The sequence below is a fragment of the Centroberyx gerrardi genome, chromosome 17, assembly GCF_048128805.1.
Source record: "Centroberyx gerrardi isolate f3 chromosome 17, fCenGer3.hap1.cur.20231027, whole genome shotgun sequence".
Taxonomy (NCBI): Eukaryota; Metazoa; Chordata; class Actinopteri; order Beryciformes; family Berycidae; genus Centroberyx; species Centroberyx gerrardi.
This window is the reverse complement of record NC_136013.1, coordinates 12,860,547-12,883,690: the sequence shown is the minus strand read 5'-3', so window position 1 is coordinate 12,883,690 and position 23,144 is coordinate 12,860,547. Positions and strand designations below refer to the sequence as shown.

Sequence of the window (23,144 nt, the reverse complement as noted above, 5' to 3'; positions counted from 1 at the left end):
TTTCCTAAGGTCTAGCAAGGTTCAGATGTAGGCTACTCATTATGGTGGGGCTTCACGTGAAGGTATATGCAGATATTCTGTACTATAATACTTAACTGGTGATTGGCTGTTCTATTTCAGCATTTGCCAATCCTTTTGAGCCGGAGGAAAAAGTATTCTTTTCTCTCGCAAGCAAGACATGTTAAAAGAGCCACTTATATGAAAGATAAATTATCTGCCAAAATAAGAACACTTGGGAACGATGAATCAAACAAAAAGAAAGTCAACATCAATTCATTAATATGAAAAAAATATACATTCTATTAAAATACTCATTAACCCATTTTTATGTCTTTGAAAAAAATCAATCACTTAAGTTTTTGTGCACTAACCCATAGGGCTTAGTTGCCTTCAATTCCATGTAGTATTTTCTCCATAGGCCACATTCAAGTTCATTTAGGTTAATTCCAACTGTGGTCTAGCTTGGACTGAAAGATGCTAGCCATTTATGTGTAAGCAAGTAAAATGTTGATCGCTACCTCAAAGCGTAATTCATTTTCGGAAAGGTCTGTGTGCTTCTGACTGAGAACCGTTGTCTATCTTGTCACATTCATTCATTCATTTTAGACAACTCAATTTCATCATTCACAGTAGGGCTGTTAAAAAGTATGTAGAGTGTGAGCGCTGCGGGGTGGTAGCTCTGTGTGGTATGGGCATTGGTATTTAAGTTCCCTGGGATAAATCATTTACGTCAATTCAGTTACTGATGAGGCATGAATACATATGGCGAATTCTGTTCAGACGTGATTTATTTTAATTGTCACACTGGGACCCGCTATTACACTGCTGCAGAATGGGTCACTGCATTAGAAAATTAAAGCAGAGGCTCTCATTTGAAATCTATTTGTAAATTCTGGCCTGTGGGATAAAGATGTGCTGAGCGCATATAAATGCCCTGCTAAATTCCCCAGAGTGGCTTGAACTTCTCCTAAGCCGGGGAACAGTCACCTGGGTGCGTCACTCTCTCCCAGGCCCAGTCTGCCACTGTGCTCAGTCTGAGGGAACTCAAATTAAGCTGCAGCAAAGGCACACGTCTTACATGGATGAGCATACGTGTGTGTGGCGTCTGGGGGTGGAGGGTGCAGGGGGGGGTGGGGTCAGCAAGTGTGTGGCATGCCGGAGGCTACTTATGTTCTGGATTTCATGGGCTCCATTTCCATGGATCATTTCCCACCTTCCCTCATCCACTTTTGGGGAAATATCAGTGGAAGTTACAGCTAGTGGTTGCAATTGGCAATGAACCTTATACCACTTGGGATTTATGCAATTAAAGTTACCAAACTACTGTGCAACAATATAATCCAGAACTATTACTTTGTGATTTGACAGTACTGTTTCTGAAATGAAGCTACGTAATGTCAAGAGCAGCTATCATCAAACCTGTTTACTGTTTGTCAGTGTCAGCTGACAGGTAGTCAGTACTGCGGGAGTATAAATTTAAGTCTGACCCTCCAACCGTGTGGTTTGAGACTGATCCCAGAAGGCATGCACCCTGGTGGCATGTCATATCCACTGGCAGACAGGCCAGGACCCCCAAAACCCTCTCTGACAGGTTAGAGTGCATGGAATAGCTTATAAAACCGCTTTTTCAAATGGCCTTTTGTCTTTTATTGTCATCAATGTCTTCCCCGCTTTGATGTTCTACACCATATGGGACAGCGTTGTTCCAGAGAATAGATGTGCTTGCTTGCTTTAAGCAGTGAGGGAGAAATGGAGGTTACGGTTCTGTTCAGACTGTCTGGAAAATATGACCTTTCTCCTTTCCATGCAACTTTTCCCCGGCTTGCCTTACATCTTTTTGGCAGCATGGTTGAGGGGAAAAAAACAATGAAAGAGCAGATTTTAATTTGAACACGACCCAGTTTGGCTACAGTGTGTTGAGGATTAGGAAAGTCCTTTCAATTTTACTATGATAAGCAAAGATGTTTTCCAATGAATAATATCAATATTATGGAGACTGTAAAAGTTCCAGTCTCCTACGGTTCAAATCACAACATTGTTAAAGATTTCCTGCTAAGCACAAAGTCAGTCTCAGGATTCTACCATAGGCATTTTTCAAAGGAGCACCAGTGCTCCTGAGTTGAAAAATGGAGCACACAAACTGAAATGCCTATAATCAAAGCATTCATTAGCATTTTTCTATTCTTGCATTGTTTCTGACAGCAGCTTTTGTTACGTATATTGTTTGTCAATTATCAATACAAAAATATCTACACCCACATAAACAAATATATCAAACTCATCCTAAAGGCAGCCTGTCAATAAGGATGCATCAGCTTCTGTTGGCCAACCATGCTGTTTATTGGCTTTCTATCATGTAAGAGACGGACAACCAATCTCACACTCCTTGTTTGAAATGTCTGTATTGTGATCAGTGAAAATGAATAGGTTGCACATTGCTCTGACCTTAGCAGGTAAGTCACTTTTGATATCTGCTACCTGTCCTTTCATTTCTGCACAACAAACATAATTGTCATAAATTGGGTTCATACCATCGTTTTAGCTAAAGCGGCAAGGAGTCCAAATTCTGAGTAGTATTTCCTTGGATACAATGACATAGGCAACATTGAACTTGATTTTCATCTGCCTTATTTCTGCTTCTGTTTGCTTAACCTGCCTGTTGATGGTAGACCTGTATAGTCCCTGGGTGTGTTTCATTTTTTTTCATCATATATAACGTTAAATGTTTCACTGCTTGCTAGGTGACAACATTTGCAGAACATGAGCTTTTTCTCTTGGTCATACTCCAGCCTGGGGAATTGCATTGACTTTATGTCTTGATAACTTTTCTTGGTTCCCCTCCTCTTTCTATTTGTTTCATTTCGTTCTAGCCTCTGTCCCTCGCTCCCCACCACGGTCCCTTGTCACGTTCCTCCTCGTGTGCGGTTGCTTTGATACACGTGGTTCATCCTCCTCTGATTGAACTGGATATGGTGAAATCTAGCAAGCTAGCTAGTCACACAAGAGTGTGAGCGAGGCATACAGAGATGAAGTGGAAAACACTACTGAAGCAAGTCTGCCTCATGCACAGTTTATATAGCACCTTTGCCAATAGGTGGACTTGATATACACTTTGGCATGGCGCTGGGGCGGACTCAATCAGACCACCCAGATCAATGAATCAAACTCACCCCGATGTCTTCTCAGCAGGCTTGCCTATGACAGAAATAGGCTTGTAATCAGAGTAGTTCAGATTTTGTAATTTGGCTATATTATATACTCACATTTTTAAATTTTGAGGCACATTTGCAAGCAAAACCTCATACAAACAACAAATTATTTCTAATGATTGCTGAAAACAAGGTACTGAATTTTATACTTAAGAAGATGACAGAGTTAGTAAAATTACTTGGATGGATTAGCCTATTATCCATCATCTGAAACATTTGGTTTTTGAGTACCGTGAGAGATTTACAACTCTCAGATATAGCAAAATTTAGAGCCTCGATTGAGTTTTGTTTTCTCCATCTCCATTTCTCAATATCATCTGCTCCCAATGCTTTATTTGTCACACAGGCTCAAAGCTCCTACACTGGTAACTTACTGAACATACATAAATTTAATAGTCAGCCTCTTTCAAAAGCATACTTTAGGTGCATAGTGAAAGATTGATCATTTCCATCACAGCGCCTGCACAGAAAAAAAAGGACGGTTCCCTTTTTCTCTGTGAGGTCTCAGAGTATTATTTTCATAGGCCTATGTATTCTTTTTCTCCTAAAGCAGAATCACTTGCTTCCAAATGGGCTTTTTCGATAATGATCAATCACGAGCAGAGTGAGCGGCGGGTCTGAAATAATGAGATCCCATTTCCCTTTCATTCTACCTTTGCCTTCCAATGTTAAAGTCAAGTTTAAGTAGAGAGAGAGGATGATAGATTAGTTGAGAGGGTTTCTGACAAGAGGGGGAGAAAGAGATAAAGAGAGAGAGAGAAACCAAGGAACAGCAGCTGTTCCATCAAGCTTGGATAAAAGTGCTGCGTAATGTGCCCCCCTTTTGAAATGCCACGGCAGCTCTAGGTCCCCCATCGACATCTCTGCAAGTAAAGGAAGAAGTACAAATGAGATCATGACAATTGAAAAAATTCCCTGGAATGTCATTCAAATCTAAAAATAAGAAGCGATGCAAATCCATTATCCAGTTTGTGGCCTACAAAACAGACTGTGTGAAAGCGCTCAAGTAACACACAGCGTGGAAGTAAGCATGTCAGGGTTTCTGAGGCGCATTAGGAGTTGATGGGCATTTGAATTACCCAGATGAATATGTGTGTGTGAATATTTCAGCTGATTTTTCACCATATGTGTGCTCTATTCCCAGGGGAAAAAAACCAAAACAAACTGACTTTAAACTTATAAATATTAGATTTACAAACCACAAACATATCTACTGTTTTTGAGATAAACATTTATTTATTTTTTTTGCCTAGAACTGCGCTCAAAAATGCAGGCTAAACTGGCCTCGCCACACTTTTTACTGACTTAAATCAAGTTAAAAGTGAGGAGAAAGGGTTTCACTCGCTACCTCATGGGAACGATGTGTGTGTGAGCTGTAGGGTTGTGTGTGTGTGTGTGTGTGTGTGTGTGTGTGTGTGTGTGTGTCACTTAAAGCTGAGCTATGTTCTCAACATGATTTTGTTGTTTGGGCTAATGCCTACATAGCAAAAATGAAATATTCTCTAAATATTATATTGCACAAAAAAAAAAAAAAAGAAGCTCAACATCGCCACATCGGCATCGACACATCCCATGTCCGATGACATCATACATCACACAGCCCTAGTTTATGCCGTTGAATGTGTTATGAAAAGTACAGCATGACATATAAGTTGACTGTGTGGAAGCCGTTGTCTCTAGTGTGACAGTCAATGGCAGATTTTGAGTGATAGTGACAGCTTTCTCTGAGAGTTACAATCACATTCCCAGATCCTCTTATTCCATCATTTTTTCTCCTGGTAAATTTATAGAGCTATGTTTTATTATGAGCATGGTCTCCAAATAAAAAAAAATGGAAATAAATAAATAGAAAAAAAAACACCCTGCTTCTTATGAAATCGGCATTGAAAATTCATACCTCTACCTCATACGTCTTATTGGAATGAAAAACATAACTCCAACATCTATTTCTTGGGCTGAAAATAAGGTTTGAATCATGTGAATGAATGTGTTTTGGCTGTCTATGCTACAGTAGTTCCCACTTCTTTTCCACATTTCAAATCTTGTGATTGGTTCTCAGACAGTGCATAATACAGATGTGATATCTAGGCTGCCGATGGCCCAATATGGAAGCCATGTCGCCTGCATGATAATCAGTAATCCACTTCGCTCAGGCTCTGGCCTGGCCACTGACCCCTGCTGACCTCTCTGAAATTGATTTTGTGCTTGAACCCAAAGCAGGCGCAAATTAAGCCAAGATATCTGCGGAGAGAGAGAGAGAGAAGAGCAGAGAAGAGCAGAGAAGAGCAGAGAAGACAGAACAGAGACGGGAGAGAACAGAGCAGCATTTTGGGTCTAGTGAAAGAAGATATTTAGCCATGGGAAAGATAGATAGTTACAATGACTTACTTTGATAGAACATCTGTAGGAAAGCAGGACAGAACGACGAGGGGCCTGTGAAAAGCTGTAATTTAATAGCCTAATTTCCTGCCCAGCCCGGCAGAAATATCTGTCAGACACTGACAGCTGATGAAAATGCACCAGGATTTGATTTTCTCCCAAGTGGAGGACAAGTTCAGAACTATCTCTCGCCCTGTAAGGTCCCATAGGCAATCCGGTGTGTCTGTGGGTGTGTGTGTGTGTGTGTCTGAGAGAGAAAAGACTGAAATTCTGGCCATGGTTGCTTCCTCCTCAGGCTAATGACAAATTTACTGATAATCTTCATGTTTTAATTGATGTTTCCGCACCACTGACTCAAACCACCGGTGGATTGCATCAGGCTGATGAGAGATACGAGCGGTTTTGCGACTGCATGGCCTGCAGTTCCCTCTAATGCACTAGTTTGCATCCAATCTGTGCAGTGCTCAAGGCTTTAATGCATAGTGTACAGCCCACCACTGGGACGGCACAACCTGCTCACAGTCACTGCATGAGGTGGATGGTGCAGTCTGTCCCGTCTCTACGCTGCCACTGCCGGGCCGGGTATAGAGCGCCGCTATACGTAGGCTGCTTGATTGCCCAGCGGCCCCCCAATGCGCAGCGCTATGGAGAGGACTAATGTATTTATAACCCCTCTCATATGTGCACTGGGAACAAATTAGAGACAAATGAGGCAGGATTCCTCCGCTCGCCCCGGAATGCCATGAAATTAGGGCAGCATCGTTTACAACCAGCACCAAGCTCACAGCGGCAAACTAATGCAACTTTAAACACACTTGTGGAAGTGGGAGCGTCTGTATATCGTGCTGTATTTTACTGTCCTTGCGCTGCCACATTACAGTCTGTATGGACAATACTTTACTCTGTTAGAGAGGGCTTAGGGTGGAAAACATTCTGCTTCTCTGTTTTTATTTGTTCTGTTATGAAAAGATTCTTTAGATGTTCAAGTTGTAGACTGGGGCTTAAGGCAGAGGAGCCGGATTTTAAGGCTGCACTAGGCATGATTTTTATGTAAAAATACACCCATCTTATCAGCCTAAATCACAAACAGCGGCTGCAGCAGAGGAGAGCGTCCCTTCCCCCCTAACACAGATCCTGTAGATTCGCCATGTTTGCCCAAAGGAAGTTCTGGTGTCGAGTGTACGATTCTCCACCCACAGGATTCAAAACCTAAGAACGAAATAGAAAACTATCTCCTGCTGCAGCGAGTGAGCGCTCCATCCAGACTTACTAACATTAGATCTTTTGCATCTCTCATCCACTTGGTTTACTTTGGTATAAAGCAATCACAGACCAGCTGGGTTGGTAAACATGAGCATGCATGAGAGTGCAGTTTACTCACATCATGTTACATTTCTAGGTATTGAAGTTCAAATTTTTCACGTGCAAAGTTGCCTAGTGTAGCTTTAAAGGAAAAATCTTGAATACAGGTATAATCAATTTGTGATATTGTGATATTTAATATATTGCAGGAGTTAGGCTACTTGATGAAGTGCTGTAATTTACTTATTTGCTGTACCCACTTTCCCTCAACCTGCCTCGTCTACTTCAATTAATGATTTCCTACATTTCCCACAATTACTTTCTACAACCCCCAGAGAACAGGTGTGAACTTGTTGCTTTCAATCAAAAGTGGGCGTATGGATTGACTCTAGAAACAAGGTTGCTCTTTGATTCTGATTGACTGACAAACCTTTACCGTTGATGTTGAAGAGAACTGAAAATAGTTCTGCTATCAAACTCCATTGTAGCTGCGCTAGAAATACTCTACATGATGTCAAATCATCTACATTTGGCCAGTTATCTACAAGAATAAGAAAAATACACCAAACAACAAAATGGACCCAGAAATACAAGGTAAATCACCAATAACTAGAGTTAAAGTGTTAGTGGTGGTTTCTCCTTTGAATGCTATGGGCATGAGGGAACTAGAGACTAGAGGGCTGTAGGTCACTCTTCCCCTACCACTGTACTCTTGAGCCAGGACTTACACCTGTTGCCATTTACATTTGTAGCTCTTTTACATGATAAGGTCAAACCACAATAGACAACTGTAGCAGCAAAAGAATGACCTCAGCGGGTCATTAACTACTGGGAGACAAGCTCATTAGGATGTCATGACAGTCTATGACCAAAGAAGTGATACTATGAACAACATGTCTGCTTGGCTCATTCAACTGCTTTCACAACAACCACAAAACCGTGACAAAATAAATGACTAATGTAGATCAAAGCGGAAACTTAGATCAACAGCCAAAACAGTGTACATTGTGTAAATTTAGCTGAAAGAATTTCAAGTATTGCAGCAATGCCATCATCACCCAGTGTAACAGTAATAGCATTTCAAGTACATCTGGAGTCCGTATGTGACTCACGCAAAACCATGGATTCCTTCCTCTGAGTAGATGCAGAACAGATATGTGAGGAGCAGACACTCAAACGTTTGATTTCATTGTTAAAACTAACTTAGAGCACCTCAGAAACAGATGCAAGTAAATGCAACAAAAAAAAAGCAACATCATCATGAGGCTGCTCAGGCTAGCTTAGGCCTCCTCAATCAACACAAAACCAGCCATACAGACACAAACTGCACACAGAGAACACAGCTTACATGAAACGTTAAGAAACTGAGGAGAGCACAAGTCAAATGGAAATGCTTAGCCTAGCTGCAGCTGCTTGAGTTCAAAGGAAAGCACAGGATATCCTGTTCCTTAGTGGCTGCCACATACAGGTCAGGTAGCATCCAGGTTAGCTAGCTTTAGCTCACTAGCTAGCAGCTAGGCTGTATTAGGTTCAAGTTGTCAGGTAAGTTTCTGTGTTGGTTCAGCAGCTGTGCAATTCAATTATCCAAGTTATCCCTTTTCCTCTTCTTCTACAAACAATTCTGTCCTCTTGTTCAAGCCGTTTACTGGGAACACTAATTTCTTCAAATGTTTGATCAGGTTGGAATACTGAAAATTGACTGAACCTTACTGGCCACCATACATTGCAAAACCAACTAAATTAACGTGCCTACAGTAGCCTACTATTATTAGATATATTCCCCATTGGCAATGATATTATGTCCTTACTTCCATGACAATGTTGACTTGGTTACAGTAGACAATATACTTTCATGTAAATCATTATTAACCGATACATTGTTCAAATATAGGCAAACTGCCTCGGTTGTCATTGTTCAGTTAGACCTATATTTTCAGAAAACTTATAGAAAACAAAAATTTTGCCATATCACTTACAAGGCCGGTTTGCAGGTACAGTATTTTATATAGTGGCTTTGTGGCGTGTCATGTTTGTTGCCACAATTGTATTTATATATGTAAATATATATTACCATATATATAAAGAAACAACTCTTAAAAGTGACAGAGAACTCCACATTTCCAATAGTTCACTCCCACACACACAATGTCTGCTCAGCAACAAACAACAAACTCTCTATATATGTAAATCAGATCAATAGGATATCCATACAAACGGCCTGCAGCTGTGTGCTGCCATCAAGCAGCTCACCTAATGTAATAAGGAACATCAATAGTTGATTTTCAAACCTAGTGGTGCAGGGAAAGAAAACGAGGATGATGAGATTAGCACAGCTTGGCTCCGACGTCGAGCTCCATTTTATAAACAGTCACAATTAACACAGACTGTCATTATACAGGGGACAATGAGATGAGTTGGGGAGAACAGATTAATAACTTCACCGCGTGAGGCAAACACTGATGCACTACAAAGACATACTCATATTTGTTTCTCAGAGTCAACACTGGCATTTGGACGTTTGGATAGGATAATTAATCATGATAAGCTGAAGTGCTTGGATGCTTAGACAGAAGGTGGTGCGTAATGACTTACACATCCATAGTATGTTGCTTTCCAGGCAGGTGTAATAATGCAATTTGACAAACTACTGCACTATATGATAGCACAGAATTAGCAGGTGCGCTCTGTAGCAAACAGATTCCATTAATGGTACATTCTGGGCTATGTTCCCAGAAATGGATTAAAGCGTAGCCCTGGCTAATTTAGTTTCTCACTGTGATTTACATGAAATAAGAATAGTTTCGTTTGTCATGTTCAGGAAGAGAAATACCATCCCTCTGTCCAAACAATGTATTCTCCCTATACGATATACGAGCCATGTTATTTTTAGGCGTGATATGTGAACTCGCCATCTCTGTGTTCACACCTAAGAAAAGGCCCACACATTTAACACGTGAAATTGATCTACCTCTCCTTCCATAATCATGTTTCACTTCCATTCCTTGCCTCAACTCTCCCACACTCTTCCAAACAAAGCAGAAAGAGTCTCATAATCCTTACTTCCCGCACGGCCAGGGGCTGTTTGCAGCGTTTTACTAGAGAAGGATGTCTGAAAGAGACGAAGCACCAAATGCAGTCAGCTCTCAGGCCTTCTCTCACTCTCTCGGTTGCTCTGGATTAGTCAGTGCATGGTGAATCAGCCGTTTGTCACTGACACAGTAACAGCCTACCAGTGGCTTTCATAGGCACCAGGTGAACCAATAAAAAACTCTGTTATGGTAGCCTCGGGCCGACAGAACGGCAATTCATCTACAAACAGCAAGCGCATGAAAAAAAGCTCACTTAAACATCCCACCAGAGGGGTGTTTCAGGTTTTTTGTTTCTTATTTCATAAATCCTCCAATCCCCAACACCCCCACTCCAGCCAATTACATAAATTGGAAATTACTCTTCAGAGGAAGACACATGTATTATATGATAAAGACAGAAAAAAAGGACCCCAACAGCAGAAACAAAGAATAAACTTCATTTAGAAGTAAATATGTGTTTACAGGGCTGTGAGTTAGTGGCCTCACAGATTATGGAAGCATTGTCTGCTCTAATTGTGTTTGGTAATGTGTTTTTGAAGCGCTGTTATTGCTATTCATGGTATTCAAGCAGGAGCAAATGGCTCTTCCTGCCCATGGACACATAATTGAGGAGCCTGAGGAAGATTACCATGGCGAAGAAATAAAACAGCGGTGGGGGAAAAAGAGAGTTTTGGAGAAAGGACAGAGCTATAGACAGGGAAAAAAAAAAACAGGAAAGACAGAGGGGAACTGAGAGACAAAATATGTTTGGAAAGTGTTCAACCACATGTCTCCAATTCATAATTAACTTTTTCGAACCTTCACAAAGCTGTGGGCGTGGGTCTCCAGCCAGCTATTCCTGCTCACTGGCAGATGTGACTCTGCCGTGCTTTAAAGTGTTTATTTACATGTTTTCTCAGTGCCAACCGTTCATGAGGTAGTTCGAGGAAACACATGCAGCCAGATGGCCTTACTGACAGGCACACACCTTGTCTGCAAGAGAAATACAGCACTCCTCAGACCTGAGACTAATGTATGACTGAACGGATGGATACGTGGATTGCAGGTTTCTTGGGCACAGACAAAAACAGAACTACTTCAGAAGAAAATTGGCTTCTTTGTGAAACAATATAATCACTTTTTTTTTTGCATTGTTTGCCTCTTGCAATTGAAATGTATTCCTCCCAAAAAGCAGAACACTGTTAAACAACCTATTATATTAATCTCTACACCTTAGGCAGCCATCAGTTAAGTTGGGTACGTGACTAATAAAACACTAATTCTGCAAATTAGATGTTTTGGATTTCTCACTGAGTCAGGCAATCATCACCTACTACAGCGTATGAGTTAGTAAATCATTGTCAAGGGCTGCTGTTTAATGATGTTGACTCATTGCGGGTTTTTAACACATCGCTTGCTGCTTTGGTAGCAACGTGAATAGGAAGTGAGTCACAAGCAAATGGCTCTGAGACAATGTTGTATCTTATTTTTCACTGCGAAAGAAATAAGGGAGAAAGGAAGACCAGTGATGTGCCTCTCCTGTCCTGAAGCCCCTGCTCTAATCACTGACCAGTGAATGTTGAGTGGCGGGCACATGGTCCTCGTTAATCCCTTCCCTTTCTTTGCAGTAAATTATGCATCAGAAAAAGCTTTTTCCACCTCAATGGATGTGTCCCTTAATCCCTGGCTCCTAAAACCTGTTTAATCTGAACTAAAAGTCATTAAAACAGTAAAGGGATATCACAAAGGACTTTCAAGCCAATTGGCTTAACGGTAACGTGATTAGATCATTGATCTCTCAGCAAAGCCTTGGGCCTCCAGGTGCGAAATGACTATTTAATGAAATCAGAGAAATCTCGTTACTAGAAAATTACTGATCAAAGTTAAGACCAGGTGACTGGGGTGGCATTGCTATCCATGTATCTGGGCAAAGGTATTTATTCTCCAGATCCCCTCTTGACACCACTGAGAATGTATGGGGCTGGAATGAGAGATCGTGTTCTTAATCCCTTACCAGCCACTATCCATACCTCCATGCATCTTTAAGAGGGATTGCTGCCTTAAGCTTTGATAGTGATCGCCGGCGAGCAACACATATTACCAGATGCACAAAAAAGAAGTGGCCTAATATCATTACAGCCTGATTAATGCAAGTAGCAAAGTGTCACTCGGCCCTCTTAAAGATCCCCTTCAATTGTGTTTTCTGTCCTGTAGTCTACTGAATCGGGATTACACTTTTGACATTATCAGCTTGACGTTTTGACAATACTTGAAATACACCTAGATGGCCCTGTAGTTAACGAGCCTCACTAAAAGCTGGTGATGACAAGGAACTATAGATACTCCTGCAAATACACCCAGAAATTACCCACACCGCCGCCGTACCTGTAGTGGTGTAATACCTGACATCACTGAGAGGATTACAATCGTCCTCTCCTATTGCTAGAAATAAATAATTATATCATAGTAGACCTCTTTTCTAATTAATGAGAACAGATGAAATATCACTTAATTTCAAATTTAATTACGAGCCATAATATTTCCTTCATTGGACCGCCTGCTAATGCTGTGCAGTTTCCTGCTGCTGATGAATGCGCTGTGTATAAAAACATGAACATTTACAGTTCCCTGGACCTCACATGAAATTTCCCATGATAGGAACATACTGTAGGAGGTGAAAAATGCCAGGAGACACATACACACACACACACAGTTGTGATATAAACTGAACAGGCTACAATCAGGACTACACAAGATAAAAAAGGTTAATACACACTTGATAATGAAAATTAATGATACAAATCATACACAGGCTTTGACACACTTTCCCCTGTTTAATTGCAATGGCTCTCATTTTAATTACCTATACTGCAGCACTGATGTCCTTCTGTGTCAAGCACCAAAGTTCTTCACCACAGATGAGCATTTAAGGCCATTATCATAACCATGACAAAGGTATTGACTTCCACCCTCGGATGAGTTTTGCTTATGCAATAAGAATCGCCATTAATTGGGTTAATGAGGCTTGCATACTGACTTTCACCACCACTTTTGGTCTCAATCATATAGTGATGATTTTGCATAAAGCAGTTTGGCTGGAGTCCAGGCCGAGGTCATTAGTAATGTATGGTTGTCACTTAGTTCCACTGTAAATGGAGAACACTTCCAAAGGCTTAGCAGGCCCTTTGTAAACCCCACACAAAGCTTACACGACACTTCAGTGAACATTTATGAGCAAATATTTAGAAAGGGTAATGATGGCGGCTCATCTTTTGCTTTAGGACACAGTTTCAGAAACTATTACAATGCTTATTCATAGTCATGCAAATTCATTACTTTATTAAATAACACAAATGCACGGACATACGAATGATGATTTTTCACCTTACTCTGCAGAGTTATAGGATATCAATCAGTGTTCAGTATTATTGGCAAATGTGCTTTAAAATGAATTAGCGACCATATACACATTGAAAATAGATTAATTTGGTTAAAGTTGGAATTGTATAAAGGCTTCGGCTCAAACTGTAAATTGTTTACCAATGACTGTCTGGAATCATCTCTGGGGAATGAGTGAAAATGCACAAATTGTAACTTGCTGATTTAGCATTTTGTTGCAAAAAAAAAAAAAAAGGGATGCCTGCTGCTGGCTACATTTTGATGATGGATTTTGAATAATGCAAATATGATAAATTGGCCAACACATAGCATTTCACTAATTAATTATAATTAATCATGTTGAAGTTTTCAGAGGTGTAGTCACTGATAATGTTGTCTGTTTGATGTATTGCTTATACGAAGCCCAGCGTGTGGATCAACCCTGTCTCTGGGCAGAAGCTCAGACTGGTCTTCAGGACTGTGTGTGTGTGTGTGTGTGTGTTTTTCGTTGAATGTGTCCTCCTCGTTCTGCTCCACAGATGGGATTTCATTTTAATTGACAGTTACCCAGATCCATTCGTCAAGCAGACAAGCGTGGGGGGGGGGCTGCCGAGGTGGGCCCCCTGAATGCAGTCAGTGTGGTAGAGGTGGGAGTGTTTCATTTGTGTGTGTGTTTGTGTTTGTGTGTGTGTGTGTGTGTCCGTCTGTTCATCTGTCCATCTATTTGTCTGTACGTCTTTCTCAAGTTGCTTGACGGGCGTCAGATAGGTCAATCTTGGCATCAGAGCGGGCCATCTTTATTGTTGTGTTTGTTTGAGTGTGTATGCGTGTGTGTGTGTGTATTTGTATGTGTGTGCATGCGTGAGTGCAGGGTGCATAGCCTGCCGATCCATTGATCTCAAGCTTTCTCTGTGAAGTCTGGCCTTTGTCTGCCAGATCTACCTCTCCTGCCGTCTTTCTCTCCGCTGTCATTCCCTGACACATGGCTCTGACACATCCTGAGTGTTGCACCGGTGGGAAAATAACACATATCTCTGACCTCTTGAACTCTTTCTTCTCCGAAAGCCCTAGAGAAAGAATGCTTTAGCTGCCCACGCCTCTGTAAATGTCTACCCAGGGACAGGGCTATTGAGACAAGGGGGGGAGAGAGACATTTCAAGACAGGTATAGATCTTCAGCTGATGTCAGGTATGGGTATCGAGCAAAACAGCCAAGGATTTATAGCATGCACAGTTCATGTATTGTGCATGGACTGCAGCGAGCCCAGAGTAATAGACAGTGTTGTCAGCAGTTCTCTGCTTGGCTTTTCCTATGAGCCCTGTTCAATGTTAAATCACAGACTGTATACAACGCCGGCCGGTTCTTTTCCGGGCCGCCGCATTCAGTGTTTATTACATCTAAGATCCCAAAACAAATTGACATGTGGAACACCTTTATATTATGTGCAAGTTAAGGCCAAGAGATTGGCTTAAACAGAAATGCTTAGTTTACATAAAGACCCGCGGATGATGTGCTGTCACAGACACACATCATATCAAACCCCCTCAAGGCCAACTCAGTATTCAGCTCACACAGTACGCGACAAATAGCCATAAACACCCTGCATCCAGACGCTTTGAAAGCCAACGGGGGGGCGGGGGGGCGGGGGGGGCGGGGGGGGGGGCTCCGAGCGGTCACATAATGTTGTCTTTGGATCGGCCCAAGGAAGCTATGTCACAGATCATTCATGGAACCGGTGTTGTATACATTAGGGAGGGAGGGGAGGGGATTGGTGGAGGCCTCTCCACAGCAACAGAGGACAGCCTATGGAAAATGCCCCGGCTACCTAGCCAAGACGGTGATGTCATCAGAGTGGAACACGCATTTCCTCACACTGTCTGCTGGGCTGCGTGTCTGTATGTGTGTGTGTGTGTGTGTGTGTATCTGGTGTGTGCAAACCGAATACACACACACACACATGCAGGCAGACATACAACACATGTAAACACACACACACCCACACACACCCCTCCTATGTGCTGCATCACCTTCAGGCCGTCCTCAACTATACCACAGGGATGTTACCTCTTGAATGATTCCCTCATGTATATTGAATGGACTGCACAACAAGCTCATGTTCATGGGTGATTTATCTTGCGCAGGTGTGATAACGTCAATATATTGATTAATCAAGCCGTGATTGAGTGCCGTGTGCTCTGCTGATGATTAATATTGATAACTACGTACCACCATGTAGTTGACAATACAAATTTGATCACACACGTCCAATGTTCTGAAATACAAGGTTGTGTGTGTGTGTGTGTGTGTGTGTGTTTGTGTGTTTAAGAATGTCTTACCATGTGTAACTGGTGACCTGAGGGATTACATCTCTCCCCCAATGCTCCGACTCACATTGTGTACCGGCTATAGTGTATTGTATCACTGTGGGCAGCATCTTAAAGAAGTTTTAAAATGTGTGCAGCTTGCTCTTTATTCCTTGCTTTCTAATCCTTTTTGGCCTCACAATGGCGCTTTACTCCACAATAGTAGAGGCAGTGAAAAGGGACAACTGCAAGCGTGGCCACAGCGTCTGAGCACTGATTTCATGCGCAGGAAGAGAAACAGAGACACACAGAAAAAGTATGTGTGTGTGTGTGTGCGCGTGCATGCATGCTCGCTGTTACGCACAGTATGGACATGCCAGTCAGTTTGTATGAGGTCATTATACTGTCCCCTGCTCCAAAACAAAAAAGTATGTATGTAAGTTGTACTCGTCAGAGTGCCGGCGACGTGTTAATCTAGTTAGAGGGAGCATTTGAATGGCAGCATGCGTGACGGGTTTGTGTTTAACAATGTACCTCTTTAAGGCTCCGGTCCCTGTGTTGTTCCAGCTGCCAACACTTGGCATGGGACAGGGGACAAAAGGGAAAAGTAGGCATCAGTGCATGGGCAAATAGGGCCTGTAAAAAAAAAAAAAAAAAGGGGGGGGGCAAAAGAAAAAAAAATCCCACTTGCTTTTCAACACAGGGATATCCACAAGCTGTCATGATGCCTGTGAAAAAAAAAAGAAAGAGAGAGAGCGAGAGAGGGAGAGAGAGAGAGAGAGAGAGAGAGAGAGAGAGAGACAGAGAGAGAGAGAGTCCTGCCCTGGCCTTGGCTGAGCTTTTAAAGTGCATCATAAATGTAAAATGTTTTCACAGGCACTGCCCAAAATTTATAATATTATTACTGGTGTTATTCCTATAGCATTTGATATAAATATCACAGAATCTTAAACGTGCTCCTATCATAACTGTCAAAATTGAGGCCTTTTTACTCTGATTGAAAATGTTTCTCTCAGTTTTCTCTCAAGTATACATTCACAAAAATCTCTGGCCAGAAATACTACTTTTTAAAAGGGTAAAAAGGTTCAATCCGGCGCTGTATCTCGGGTTGACCCGCCACCTCAGGAGGCGGCAGGTCAAACTAAGTTATGTAGCTACTAGATTCTGTTTCAGCCTTCAGCAGCCATGACACGGCTCTGTGTTTTTTTCTCCGGCAGTTGGCCATGGACAGAGACCGGTGGCAGAGTTGATTTGTAGCACCGCATTACGTTGACAGATCGACTGATTGTTGACAAACAGCTCAACTCAATGCCAGCGCCGCCGCAGTCATCTCCACTCCGCTGACTGACTGTTTGCTGTTGTCTGGTGATTTGCAGGAACTCCCCTGGATGACAACCATGCTTCATCCCTCACTTTCATTGCACCATAAAAGGGTCCTCTGTGGTGCTGGATGCTGGTGCTCACTGGTTAGGCTTTGTCATCATTACAGTGTCACAGACAGGATAACCAGAATGGGAGTAAGGGCGTGGGGATGGGGGTGGGGCGGGGCGGGCGGTCAGACGGAGTAGCCGGTGTAACCGGAGCCAGGACAGGAGTCACCCATGTCCCCACTCCACTGGAATTAGATCATCTGTCCATTCATCCTCATATGCCACGATCCTAAATGGCAGACTTGGTAACCCTGGGGGGAAGGATATAGACCACTGTCCAGGTTGAGTTATGTACCTCTGATAGTGCTAAATATTCATTGAGAAACAGCTATGTGGCTAAAATAGGTTGTCATTATGAAAAAATGAAGCTAACCAAATGAATGCAAGTGTTCTGTCTGGATTTGTGTTTCCAGTAAATTGTGTGCAGTTCAGAAAAAAAAAAAAAAAAAAAGACTCTCTAAGTTACAGGGAGTCTTTGATCTAGACAATGATTTGTATGCTCTGTGATCACACAGCAAACACCATGGGGTGTTTTTGGATTTGCAAGTTTCCAAGTGTCTGTGTATGTGTGTGCTTATGTGTGCGTGTACAGTATGTGTCTGTGTGTGAGTGTGTGTGTGTGTGTGTGTGTGTATTTAAATCCTTATACAGATTTTCTCTGCTCTGCACCTGAAATAGAGGCTTCACCTGTGGATGAACCTGAGCTCTGTTTGGGGCTGTGTGGGCTGCAGACAAACAGCGTCTCACATATTCCTCTGACTGCGGGAGAAGGTCTTTCAGGTCCTGCAGCAGTCTGCTCAGCTACTGGGACATCCAGGGCCTCTGATCTCATCGCGCCTCGGCTCAGTTTGCCGGGAAGGAGCAGGATGATGTAATGCTGTGCACTCAGCACCAGCACTCAGTGTTATCAGCTGCGCTAGGAGAGAGTGAGGCTGAGGAGCCGACACCAGCACCTCCACCACAATACCATCATTGTGCTCACTGGTGGATGGTTTTCTCTTGAACACCATCATCTTCATCACCATCATCATCGTGATTATCAAGATAATCATCACCATGCTGTATATGTATGCATCTACGTACATCTTTACCTCTTCAGTATCTGAATTGGCAAGTGTTTTTCAAATCAGCATGATGACGTGTTGAAATTATACAGTGTAAGGTTACATTAGGCTTCCTTTCATAACCTCACATATTGGATGTGTGTGTGTCTCAGTCAGTGACGTTATTGTATGCTTGACAAATCACAAAGAGGCTCTACAGTAGTTCAGTAGGCCTATTTCATCTAAATCTGTTTTAGTGCACTTCTATGCTGAAACATCAGAGCGGCCAGATATATGCATATCCATCTCAAGTTAAGAATGATGTGTTGGACAGTTTAATGGCAAATCACATATTCCATCCAGTTCACCTTCTACGGAAATGTATAAATTACCAAATTAATTAATTGCACTTTACAGCATCCTGCAAAGGAGCCCATCCATTTACATTACCTTCACCCTTCCCCTCGCCGTAGTAGGATGCAGTCACCTCCAGAGAATCATACGACTCCAGTCCTGTGTAATACTGGGGTGAGCATATTATACTGTGGATTTTATGCCAGGTAATTAAAGAGATCACTGTTTTATGTCCTAGGCAGGGACGGGCCTTCCCTGATTCACAACCCTACACACTAAAGTGGAATAGCCTTGGTCGTACTCTTGACTCTTGTAGTTTCATCGTCCTTTGTGGGGAGCTCATTTATTTTCTAACTGGCCTAATATATGATAGATTGAGTACTAACATCCCTCTTTTGGATGTTAAGGGACTATTGATGCACTGAGGCGAAGCATCGCACCTGTCAAAGTGTGATGATGAGTGAGACTGCATCACCTGCCTCTGCCCTCTTACCTCACCTCCTTTTTTCCCCACATGGTCTTGGCTCCGACTTGCAGCATTACTGAACGCAGCGCCTGCAGCCGCGGCCCGGCCCCCGTCCAGCCCGGCGTTAACTGAACCTCCCGGTCCCGAACGAGTGCCTGCGAGGTGAAGCATGTGTCGGGGGCCTGAGCTGAAGCCAGGGAGCGGGAGATGAGTCAGATGAACACTTGTCAGGTGATGTCATCTCCAGTGAGTGCTGATGACCGGCCCCAGCTGTTTCGGTGCAGTGAGGCACACTCCGCAGCACCTGTCTGAGGGGGGATCAGCTCAGAACAGGCCCGCTAGTCACAGGGCTTTCGTAACTCCCCCGGTGATGAAGCCAACAGAGGTCAAACGGGGCAGACCGTACATCTCCAGCAGAGTGTGGTTCTATTAGAAAACAAGTAACAGTGGGAAGGAGAATGTCATTGCTTCTCACCGCAAACAATTTAAGTGGTTTGCTCATTTGGTTGCTTTCATTCAAGTATACAGAAACAATCATACAGCATAACAGGTGTTAGGGAAAAGGAGGAGCGATGATGAGTGTTTGGGTGGTGACTTCATCTGTGACACACACAGCTATGGGTCATCCTCATTATGTAAAGATGTAGTCACACAGTGTAACGTTCACATCACACTGTCCCCTCAACACAGTCAAGAGCAGTCAATTCACAGTCAAGTCAATTCACAGAACATAGTAGTCAAAGTTGATTCTTATGCATTGTTTTATTGTAATAGAGCTCAGGGGGGTGAATTGATGTGTAGAGACATGCTGCGGAAAATGAAAATGTATTTCCAAATATTGTATAAAGATGGAATCAGCTGGGCTGCACTACACACACTTTCTCAAACACTTGGCACGCACACACACACACACACACCTCAGTACAGTACAGTACAACAATGCAGCAGCTCTTCCCTCGTAGTAAATCAAGAACTATTTCACTGTAATAGCTGTACTTTGTAATAGCCATCGCAGTGGAATAACTCTGATTTAATCTAGCCAGCAATCAATATCTTTTGACTGCTATGATTGATGAGTATTAAGTAGGACTATTAACTGAGAGGAGAAAAGTGTCCAAGTCTGAATTCCACTGCCCGCTGCTCAGTCAAAGTAATAATGTGAAAGGGAATAATTTGTCAGCCAATTCACAAATAGGTTTGGAACTGTGGACACATTTTCTTAATGAATATGTGAATTACTTGTGCATTGATTTCTATTGTGTGGGAAAATGGGAAATGTATAAAGAACTGTCTGCACAGGCGCCTGCAGACACACTTCATTGACGTTTCACTTGGAGACGAGGAGAAATATTGCATATGCTGAAACCAGCAGATTGTGTATTTAAAGCCTCTGGTGAATCAAGGTCACGACAGTGACCCTTTTAGTAGTAGCCTGTCATACATTTAGCAGAGCAGGGGATCATTTCAAACTGTCCTCCATCACATTATGACAGATCTTAATTGACTACCGATACAGCTTTGCTGAGTTGACGGAAAAATCGGATTTTAATCTAATCACTGCAATATACCTGATTGGTTCCCAGCAACACTCTGACATATTAAAACATTTGCATTGCAGAGATGGGTCAGAGAGCTTGAGAAGAGCTAAATCCTACAGACTGTATATCAGGTCCCCCCATTGAATCATTATGGGTTTTATATAACATATTATAGAGACTCGCTCTGAGTACAGTCTGTCTTCATGTACATTTAATGTACGCTAATCGATAAGTTTTCCTCATTTTACAGTGTTCTGGCAGTTAGGCTCCTTCGCTTTGGGGTTTGTTAAAATTGTGTCCCTGCCAAAATAAAAAAAGCTGTTATACAGTTTGTAATGCAAACATTTTGACAACAAGACAAGATGAAGTTTGATAGTTTAAATCATTAAAGGCTCCTTCAACCACCATCTCATTGTGCTTTCCTCCAGCAGTCTATGCACAAAGCACTTCTCTTGTTTGCTTTTTCCACTACACCAAGACAATTTTCAGTCAGTCAGTCATCCCAGGTTTATCACTGAACCACATCATTAAGAAGTGCCCCATGGATCCCTGTCTAAACTACACGTCGACTAGCTGCCCCAAACTCCCTGGATAAAAACCCCAAGGCTGAGGAGGCTGACATTCCCCTGCACAAAGGTAAATGATGGCACAGAGGATGGTGGTCCAGAGTCCCCTCAGTGGTCTGGGGGGAGAAGACAGAGAAGGAGAATGATGATAGATTGCATGGAGAGTGAGCTGAGTGGATAGATCAGGCCTCTCCTACCCAAAGAGCACCATCTGCTGTCAGCTCGGGCGACTCATTCAGCCGCGCTGACATGTGCATGTAAAGGAGCACGCTGAGAAAACATCAGACGGCCGTCAGGCGCGCCGATGATGGGGAGAATATGAAAGAGAGAGACAGAGAGAGGAGGGGGTGGAGGGAGGGAGGGAGAGTGCGCTGTGGAAAGAGGCAGGTGGGGTACTGAGTGCACCGTCTCTTTTATCTTGACAAACAAATTAGAATCATTCCAAACAAACAACTTTTTGCTTTTTTTTTTTTTTTTTTGCTTTTATATTTTTAGATGATTTCGATTTTTAAGTGTTTCTGATCATGTTTTCGCTGTATTGCAGTATGTTACATCAGGTTCAACAATTACAGAGTAAAATGCAAATATAGCAAGGTAGAGAAGTATCTTTGATGTATCTTTCATGCAACTGACATTCTTGTAAATGAAAGCTAATAAAGGCACTGCAACATTAATATCCACCATGAGTTTTCAGCCTGAGCTATTAGCTTCTCCCCTGGTGTAAAAGAGTGGCCTGTACACATCTTTCCCAGGCATGTGCTCGCCTTATACTGGCGATATTTCATCCGTAGAACCCCATGTGTACTACTAGAGTGAAATAACAGGATAGCTAAAGGGCGCGAAGCCAGTCTAGTGCCGGTATCAAATGACCGTGTCTGGCCCTCTTAAAACAATGAGCTGTTTATGGTCAATTTTAGCAAGCTAAAGTACTTCTGACTGCTGCCTTCTGCTGAAACCCCATACTGCTTGGAGCATCAGAGAGAAAAGAACAACACAAGATAGAGCTGTGTCATTGCAAAGGCACACCGGCGTTCATTCCCCCTGTCCACTGTGGCCCATTTGGCACACAAACACATAAAACACACTGCTGTCTGTTGGACATCTCTTTTTTTTTATGGCTGGGAATGACTATAGGGAGAAACTACTACATCTACCTCTCCACTTCTCATAGCTCTCCCTTTCAAAAAAATAACTACTACACCCAAGCAGTGATGGACCTCCTGTTTTTTTTTTTTTAACCAATACTAAATCCCCTGGAGGGGCCACAATTACATATTTCTAGGATGAGGTGTGGGGTCAGGATCAAAGTCAGGGTCCTGTCATCTCCGATTTCATTCCAGGGGTCCAGAGGAGCCTAACTGTCAATAAGGAGCAGCTGCATTGACACCTGTGACGCTGCGGTGTTTCGCCTCGGACTCCCAGCCTCTCACACGGCCCGCTGGAGAGAGCCGCGGCCGTCTCCGGGAGCGACCGGGCATGTCAATACTAAAAAGGTCGCAATTTATGAAAGGCCGTGACATCAAAGCGCTGATCAATGGCTTCCATAGGCCTCACATGCAGCGCTGAGATTGATTCTATAGGTGATATTGTTACTGGAGATCTGCAGAGGTACTGGGAGTGTCAAAAGGGGATGCGTGCTCAACGGGTGTCCAGTTCAAAACAGGCATTTCTATAGGATTTGCGTCAATCAGAGCGGGTGGCTGGACAGTGATGGCGGACCCCATTGACCCCGCAGGATGGTGCGCGCTTGTCAATGTGAGACTTTAAAGTGCAGACTAGAGGGGGGAAGATTATATTATGTTGAATTGCCGCCTTGCTGGTCAGCAGCAATCAAACAGCTTTTCTGAGCCAGGAGCATTTTATTATGGACAGCTGGACGACAGGGTGGGGTTGTGTGAGACGGGAATGGATGGATGTATGGGATTGTGATGAGATGATCCAGACAGGTCTACCCAAGGGGCGGTGGAGTACATTAGTGTACATCACTGCCAGAGGAGGAGGGCTTACAGTGCAGGCCCAGAGTGTTATGTACACATGAACACTCTCCTGAGCCTGACTGCAATGACTTAAGAAGCCTGGGATCGCTTCCAAGAAGAAAGGAACACATC

The 23,144-nt window shown here is 42.8% G+C and overlaps 1 protein-coding gene across 1 annotated transcript in view; it reads right to left on the bottom strand.

The window, feature by feature from the left end:
* Nucleotides 1–8,170: 8,170 nt before the first annotated feature.
* dcdc2c (doublecortin domain containing 2C) overlaps nucleotides 8,171–23,144 on the bottom strand; it is a 105,268-nt gene continuing 90,294 nt past the window's right edge. Inside the window, exons 12-14 of the mRNA XM_071905807.2 lie at nucleotides 18,960–19,119; nucleotides 18,563–18,654; nucleotides 8,171–8,214 (exon numbers count right to left, since the gene is read on the bottom strand). Of these exons, the coding sequence (XP_071761908.2) occupies nucleotides 8,171–8,214; nucleotides 18,563–18,654; nucleotides 18,960–19,119 (296 nt within the window). The remainder of the gene's footprint in view (nucleotides 8,215–18,562; nucleotides 18,655–18,959; nucleotides 19,120–23,144) is intronic.